This window comes from Heterodontus francisci, chromosome 27 (assembly GCF_036365525.1).
Source record: "Heterodontus francisci isolate sHetFra1 chromosome 27, sHetFra1.hap1, whole genome shotgun sequence".
Classification (NCBI taxonomy): domain Eukaryota; kingdom Metazoa; phylum Chordata; class Chondrichthyes; order Heterodontiformes; family Heterodontidae; genus Heterodontus; species Heterodontus francisci.
In genome coordinates this window covers 31,406,049-31,414,452 of record NC_090397.1, presented here as the reverse complement: position 1 = coordinate 31,414,452, position 8,404 = coordinate 31,406,049, and the positions used below count along the sequence as shown (strand labels likewise).

Genomic DNA, 8,404 nt, shown 5'->3' with positions numbered 1-8,404 from the left:
GATTCACGAGAATGTTTCTAGGGATGAGGAATTTCAGTTAAGATAGACTGGAGAAGATAGGACTGTTTTCCTTGGAGAAGAGAAGGCTGAGAGGTGATTTGATAGAGGTATTCAAAATCATGAGGGGTCTGGACAGAGTAGATAGAGAGATACTGTTCCAAGTCGTGAAAAGATCGAGAATGGCACAGATTTAAAGTATTTGGTAAGAGAAGCAAAAGTGACATGAGGAAAAACTTTTTCACGCAGCGAGTGGTTAAGGTCTGGAATGCACTGCCTGAGAACGCGGTGGAGGCAGGTTCAATTGAAGAATTCAAAAGGGAATTAGACAGTTATATGAAAAGGACGAACAGCGGGCAGCCATAAAGACGGGGCTAAAGTGTGGCGAGTCGAAGAGACTTAGCAGTTGGCAGGAAAAAAGACAGAGGCGCAAGGGGAGAGCCAACTGTGTAACAGCCCCGACAAACAAATTTTTCTGCAGCATCTGTGGAAGAGCCTGTCACTCTAGAATTGGCCTTTTATAGCCACTCCAGGCGCTGCTCCACACACCACTGATCACCTCCAGGCGCTTACTCATTGTCTCTCGAGATAAGGAGGCCAAAGAAGAGAAGATGAAAAGGATGAACGTGCAGGATTAAGGGGAGAAGGCAGGGGAATGGAACTGAGGGAATTGTTCTTTCAGAGAGCCAGTATAGACACGATGGGAAGAATGGCCTCCTTCTGCACTGTAATGATTGAGATTTGGCCCATCATGTCCATGCCAGCTATCTGCAAGGGCAACTCACCTAGCCACACTCCCCCGCCTTTTCCCCATAGCCCTGCAAAATTTTTCTCTTCCGTAAGTCATCAAATCCCATTTTATAAGCTCTATATAGTTCTCTCTATAGTTTTCCCTTTGTAATAGTGTTCCTCCTTTTGATTATGATTTCATCTCTTTACTTGCCTTCTAATTTGTAAAGTCTTTCTGCATAGTGGCAGAGATGTACCTGAACTACTAATCTCAATGACCTCGTTCATTCAGATAGCTGGAATCTGACTGTGTGTAGATAAAAAAAACAATGCTTTCGTTGAACAATGTTCACCTTCAACAATGCATACATTTCATTTTCTTTACGACAGATGTGGGTCAGTCAGAAACCTCAGCCAACAAGTCAAAAAGCAAAGAATTTCCCAACAAGCACTATGCACTCTGAGTAATGCATTGAAAAAGGCAGCAATGGAAAGGAAACTTAAATTGCTTTAAATTCGCCTGATGAAGTTTTATTTATCAATCCAAGTTTAATCAAACTTTCATGTATAACAAATGCATTTGCTTTACATTAACATGCAACAAGGTAAACAGCTCAGTGCAGCTACACGTTCAGGTTTTGAATCAGTAGACAACCCTTTTCAAGGTGCTTGAAATCTATTAATAATAAGCTTTATGTCATGTCACTGGTATACAAGTCATATTATACCCAACTAGTTTTTAATGTTGCACAATAGCTACAATATCTTTGCACCAAATGACTCGTGAGGAATTGATCACAGGATCAATCAGTAACCATAGTTTTCAAGCAATAAATTATAGAATTCATTCCCTCAGTAAGGAAATTAAATGACAATGTGGTGATACAATACAACCATGAAGGAGATGGAGAATTATTTGCTCCATGCTGTATGAAAGGAAATATTAAAAGATAGTTTCCTAAAATAAGTTACAGTTTCTCTACACTATTTTAATATACCAGAGTGAAGTTTAAGATTAAAACAGAAAATGCTGGAAATACTCAGCCGGCCGGGCAGCATCTGTGGAGATAGAGAGACAGAGTTACAGAATTAATGTTTTAGGTCGATGATATTTTGTCAGAACTGGAAAAGGTTAGAGATGTAAGTTTTTTTTTTGAATGACCATTGTTGATGATTCTCCTATTCCCATTTATGTCACCTCTCTACACATCTATTGTTTCCTTACTTATCCCATACCATCTCCATTTGACTTGCACAATCATTCCCTTTGCCATTTAATTTTTCCTGCCTTCCACCCCTTTACAGAACATCCTTTGTTCTTTCCCCCAACCCCTTTCTTGGCCTCTGTACTTGCTTAAAACCTGTTACATCTCCAAATTTTTCCAGTTCTGACAAAAAGTTATTGACCTGAAACATTGGGCTGAATTTTAAGAGCGTGCTGCAAATCGCGGCGGTGCACGTTGATCTCGGCGGACTTCCAGTGCACATGTGCCATCGCTGAGCTCCTGCAATATTTTTGTGGGTGCTCATTTAAATGGAGAGGACGGAGCGGCCATCTCAGAAAATGGAGGGGGCAGCCTATCCGTCCCCGGCAACGGCGTCCGACGCCACTGCGCAGGTGCCATTTTTATAGGGCTTCAAGTCTTTACCGGCAATTTTAATTTTTAAAGTGACCATTCCTTTAATTTATATAAAAGTATTTACATACAGATCAAAGCCCCTCTTCCACCACCCCCCAATCATAAACCAATAAATTATTTCCTTCTCCCCCCCCCTCCCCCCCCAAGAGAAACCATTTCTGCCGGGCCTGACCCTTCACCCCCAAAACTTTATGTTCTTTGCCCTTCATCCCCTTCCCACCAACCTATCCAGCCAATGGAGTACATTTCCTCCATTCCCCTGCCTCCTGACCTGAAAATTAAACTCCTCCCCCCACCAGTGTCTCGCCTTGAATCCCCAAACAGGGAATCAGAGGGGGCGGGACTTCCAGCCACTGGCCGGAATATCGGCGTGGGACAGCTGACCAGTCTAGGTGTGTTTATTTACATTTATTTTCATACATTTGGCAATGCAGATGAAGGCTCTGCCACCGGGGCTGCACTGAGGCCTCACTGCCACCAATAAAATGTGGTGGGGCCTTCTCATCACGGAGATCGTGGAGAGCCTCTCCTGGAAGAATTTGCCGGGCCCCCACCCCCCACCACGACCCCCGAAGCCGGAGGGCTCCTAAGATCCAGCCATTGTTTCTCCCCCCACAAGTGCTGCCTGACCTGCTGCGTATTTCCAGCATTTTCTGTTTTTATTTCAGATTTCCAGCATCTGTAGTATTTTTCTCTTGTTCTAATGAGATTACTATGGATTTATCATAATCACTGAATTTAATCAGAGACTGATTTTAGCAATTTAATCTGTGTACTGGCAAATACTTATACAACTAACATGCCTCACAAAGAATAATTTATTACTATGGGCTCAGACTGAAAATACATCCTGTGGAGCACTGATGTCATCTAGGTGGCTACATTTATATAGATAATCACACACTATCTGAGAAGAGCTAGTTATCTGATCAAAAGTAACCACAAAACTGCTTATTGCTGTATTTGGACAGACTGAAAAAGCCTTAGACTGGTCAAAGGACAGTGGTAAAGGACATTTCAGATCCTCCACAAAATGCCTAACCCATTGTAGTATAAATCCACCATGACTGACTATAAGTATATTAGCCATCAGATCTTTGGCATTATTTGAATTGCTTTCAGTTATGTCACAGCTGTTGGAGTCCACACTGCTGAGACCTTTCAGTGAACTGTGCAAGTCTCCTGAATGTTCAGCAACTGCGTCGATCTGATCTGGTACACGGTTACCTTCCTCTGCATATTTCATAAGAAGCTGACATAAATAATTTAAAAAATCCTTTGCTCGAGCCTGAACCTGTAAAACAAACAGCACCTTGTTACTCAAATTGTCACAGACGCAATATATTATAGGAACATTTTCTATTACTGGTCCTCATTTCCAAAGCAACTTTTTCACCATTATTGCTTCATTAAACCCAATATTAAGAATATGTATCATAGTAACTGTAGCAGTCGAGCATAGATTTCCAACATATATAATAGGTCACATCTCAAAATTTTTTGGTTATTTAGTTTAAGAGGGATATTAGGCTAATGTATTAAGAGAGCTGCTATTCAATTAAATTTGAACACCACATAAGCTATCTGGGAATATGTACTCAATTCAGTAGCAAGAACTAGTGGCTAGTTGAATTATGTTCTCACATTTCAGATCAGTTTGAGTAAATGGAACTTGTTAGTACATTTAAGACAGGAAATCTGATGTAATGTTAGATTGGTTCCAGTTATTGAGCAAAAATCTGAACTGAGCTGGCCATATAAATGCTACGGTAGGAATTGGGAACTTTCTGATTCAAGGCAGCAATTTTGAAGAGTGGCTGATGAAACTTGAAAAACCTACATTTCGTGCTCCTTCTCAACACGACCTACAAAACCACAACAAAAGACTTGTCTACCTAGTCGTCACTTAGTGCTCATTCATACAACCCATTTTGACCAGGCATGCAGTATTTTTGATATCAATAATCTGCCATAAGCCTCTTTTGAGAGATAGAGGACTTTTTAAAACCTATCTACCGTAAAATGGCCAAGCAATCCAATAGTTTTCAGTTTCCTCAAGAGCACAACATGAGGCACTTGGTTTGAGGTCTTATGAAAACCAACAAAAGCAATGTTAGTAGGGTTCCCCCTAGAGCTTTCAATAATCTGCAATCTTACTTAAAGCCAAAACATGTTGAACACATTTCTCACGGAATTGAAATCCAGCCATATATAAACAAAATATATACACAGACACAAATATAAAGAACTTGCATTTATATAGGGACTTTCATGACCACAAGACTTCTTAAAGTGCTTTGCAGCCAATGAAGTGCTTTCGGAGTGTAGTCGCTGTTGCAACGTAGGGAAACAAGGCAACCAATTTGCATTCTGCAAAGTCTCACAAACAGCAATGAGATAATGACCAGATAAACTGTTTTTGTGATATGAGTTGAGGGATGAGTATTGGTCAGGAAACAGAACTCCCTGCTCTTCTTTGATCAGTGCCATGGCTGAATATAATATGACAGAGACAGAAAGCCTGACAAAGACATTGACTAACAGATAGAAGATAGATATAAAGAGATCAAAAGTGCAATTTGAAATCTCATTAATACATACGACTTTTGCAGGTCTATTCCTCTAATTATCACTTCCCAACTAATTTGATGGGTAATGGATAATGAACCCAAATTAATTTTGAATCAATTTTAGATGCATAGCCTACATTAACTCTATCCAAATCCTAATCTAAATCTGTGGTTTAGGTGAAGTTATTCCTATGTTTTAAACCTGAGATCTGCCACATACATCCATCAATAAATGACTTACTTCATCCACAGTCTCTGCTCCCGGTGGAGTAAAACAAGGGCACTTCTGCCCTGCAGCTTTTGCCAGTCCTCTTAATTCGCTCAGCGGCTTTCCTTCAACAATCCCATATTTCTATTAACAAAAATAGGGTTAAAGTTGAAAATATGTTGCTGTAATTTAAAAATGGAAAATCATAATGCACTTATTCTTTTAGCAGATGAAATTTAATGCAAAGAAGTGTGAAGTGATGCATTTTGGTAGGAAGAACAAGGAGAGGCAATATAAAATAAAGGATACAATTCTAAAGGGGGTGTAGGAGCAGAGGAATCTGGGGTACATATGCACAAGTTGTTGAAGGTGGCAGGGCAGGGTGAGAAAGTGGTTAACAATGCATATGGAATCCTGGCCTAAATAAATAGGGGCAGCGTACAAAAGCTAGGAAGTTATGGTAAACCTTTAGAAAACACAGGTTCGGCCTCAACTCAAGTATTGCTTCCAATTTTGGGCACCATACTTTAGGAAGGATGTGAAGGCATTAGAGAGGGTGCAGAAAGGATTTACAAGAATAATTCTGGGAATGAGGGACTTCAGTTTTGTGGATAGATTGGAGAAGCTGGGGTAGTTCTCCTTGGAGAAGAGAGGTTTGAGAGGATATTTGATAGAGATGTTCAAAATCATGAAGGAGTCTGGGCAAAGTAGATAAGGAGAAACTGTTCCCATTGATGGAAGGGTCGAGAGCCAGAGGTCATCGATTTAAATTAACTGATTGGCAGAAGAACCAGAGGAGACATGAAGAATAAATTTCTTTACACAGCAAGTGTTCAAGATCTAGAATGAAAACAGAAAATGCTGGAAACATTCAGCATGTCTAGCAGCATCTGAAGAGAGAGAAAAACAGAATTAACATTTCAGGTCTGTGATTTTTAATCAGAACCTGATGAAAGGTCACAGACCTGAAATCTCAACTGTTTCTCTCTTCACAGATGCTGCCAGGCCTGCTGAGTGTTTCCAGCATTTTCTGTTTTTACTTCGGATTTTAAGCATCCACAGTATTTTCTTTTGTCGCATCTGCAATGTACTGCCTGAGTGGGTGGAGGCAGATTCAATTATGGCTTTCAAAAGGGAATTGGATAAGTGCCTGAACAGAAAAGATTTGCAGGGCTACAGGGAAAAGGCAATGCAGGGATGTGGGACTAAGTGAGTTGCTCTTGCAGAGAGCTAGCACAGACACAATGAGCCAAATGGCCTCCTTCTATACTGTAATCATTCTATGATTCTATGAATTGCAGATTTTTACATAATTACATTGATTTTATACATTGCATTGAACTCCTGTGTTCAAAGAAATAGGATATACAAAATTAATTGCTTCATTTTACAGGCTCACCTTTTGTAAGTATGTAACCTCTTCACTTCCTTAGTCAAGCTTTTCCCATTATTAATTCATTTGTTCACAAATAATAAGTTTACGTAGACAGTTCACATAATATCATGTAATCGCATCCTTCCACCAGAACAGCAAAGCACAGCAGGAGAGTGGCGCCTTTAAAAACAGCGCGGGAAACATCGGCAGCAACAGAGCAGCAAAATACAATGGAACAGAGGAGCAGCGGCGAGAGGTGGGGATATATCGCAAAGTTACATCACAGGACGAGGAGTCACATGGGGTGAGTACACTGGTAAGTCTTTTTTGTTTCAATTTATTAAACCATTCAACTATATGTAATTAATTAGCACAAAACTAAAGCAAATTTGATATATTGAACACTAAATATATGATAAATTAATCAAATCTAGGAATAAAGTTACTATTAAATAGAAAGGGATAGTAACACTAAAGGGTTCTGAATTTTTCAGTATATTAAAATCTGAGATATATAGGTAATAAGAGTTAAGTAAAACATTTAAGTTACTCCCTATAAATTAAGCAGTTGATTAACAAGTAGCTGATCAGTCTTTACTTATTTAAGTCTTAAATTTATTTCTGTCAAGTCAATTTAATAGTCTAATAAATAGAGGCATGGCAGGACATCTCAGTTCCATGCAGTGCACATTTTGTCCCATGTGGGCACCAGGACACTTCTTGTATCCTGGACAATCACATGTACATGAAGTGTCGCCAGCTGGAGCAGCTTGAGTTCCAGGTTTCGGAGCTTGAACAGCAGTTGGCATTAAAGAGTTTAGTGGATAGCACATTTCTGCATATGGTCACCCGCAGCTTAAGGATATGAGGGCAGACAGGGAAGAGTGACCGCCAGGCAGTCAAGGAAGACCAGGCAGGTAGTGCAGGAGTCCCCGGAGTGCATCTCGCTCTCCAACCAGCATTCAGTTCTGAATACTAGTGAAAGTTATGGTTCCTCGAGCCTAGTCCACAGCACCACAGCTGGTTCAGCTACATGGGGAGGCAGGAAGATGATTGGGAAAACAATACTGATGGGGTATTCTACAGTTAGGGGAACAGACAGGCGTTTCTGTGGCCGCAGATGTGAATCCAGAATGGTATGGGTCAGTTGGTCACTGAGTTGGTCACTGAGGGGCTGCAGAGCACTCTGAAGGGGGTAGGTGAACATCCAACAGTCGTGGTCCATATCAGTACCAATGACATAGGTAGAAAGGGGGATGAGATCCTGCAGGCAGATTTTAGGGAACTAGGAAAGAAACTAGCCAGCAGGACCTCAAAAGGTAGTAATTTCCTGATTACTCCTAGTGCCACGTGCTAGTAAGTATACAAACAGGAGGATAGAGCAAATGAACGCATGGCTGGAGAGATGATATAGAAAGGAGGGCTTTAGATTCCTGTGACATTGGGAGCAGTTTGATAGTGATTTTGGGGAGGGTTTACACTAATTTGGCAGGGAGATGGGAAGCAAGAGATAGCATTTGAGAGGAAAGACTAGGTGCACAAAAAATGAGACAGAAAGCACTAGGAATAAGAAACATTAAGATATTAGGTGGGGTCAGACTAAGAGGGAATGAATTAAGGTCTAAATTAGGTCTACAGTGCACTTGTGTGAATGCATGGCGTGGTAAAGAAGGCTGGTGAGCTGTAGGCACAGATAGCCACGTGGGAATATGATGTCACAGAGATGAGAGAGACCTGGCTCAAAAAAGGTCAGGTCTAAGTGTTAAATATTCCTGGATATAAAGTGTTCAGGAAGATAGGAGGAGGCAAGGCAGTATTGATTGAGAATACTACAGTGCTGGAGAGAGAGGATGTCCTATAGGGGTCAACGACTGAATTTATTTGG

The 8,404-nt window shown here is 40.7% G+C and overlaps 1 protein-coding gene across 2 annotated transcripts in view; it reads right to left on the bottom strand.

Moving 5' to 3' along the window:
• Positions 1–2,523: 2,523 nt before the first annotated feature.
• Positions 2,524–8,404, bottom strand: part of tigara (TP53 induced glycolysis regulatory phosphatase a) — a 28,898-nt gene continuing 23,017 nt past the window's right edge. For both annotated transcript variants that reach the window (XM_068059091.1, XM_068059092.1), the window contains 2 exons: positions 5,178–5,288; positions 2,524–3,660 (listed from right to left, as the gene is read on the bottom strand). In XM_068059091.1, coding sequence (XP_067915192.1) covers positions 3,199–3,660; positions 5,178–5,288 — 573 coding nt within the window. In that variant the 3' untranslated portion in view covers positions 2,524–3,198. The remainder of the gene's footprint in view (positions 3,661–5,177; positions 5,289–8,404) is intronic.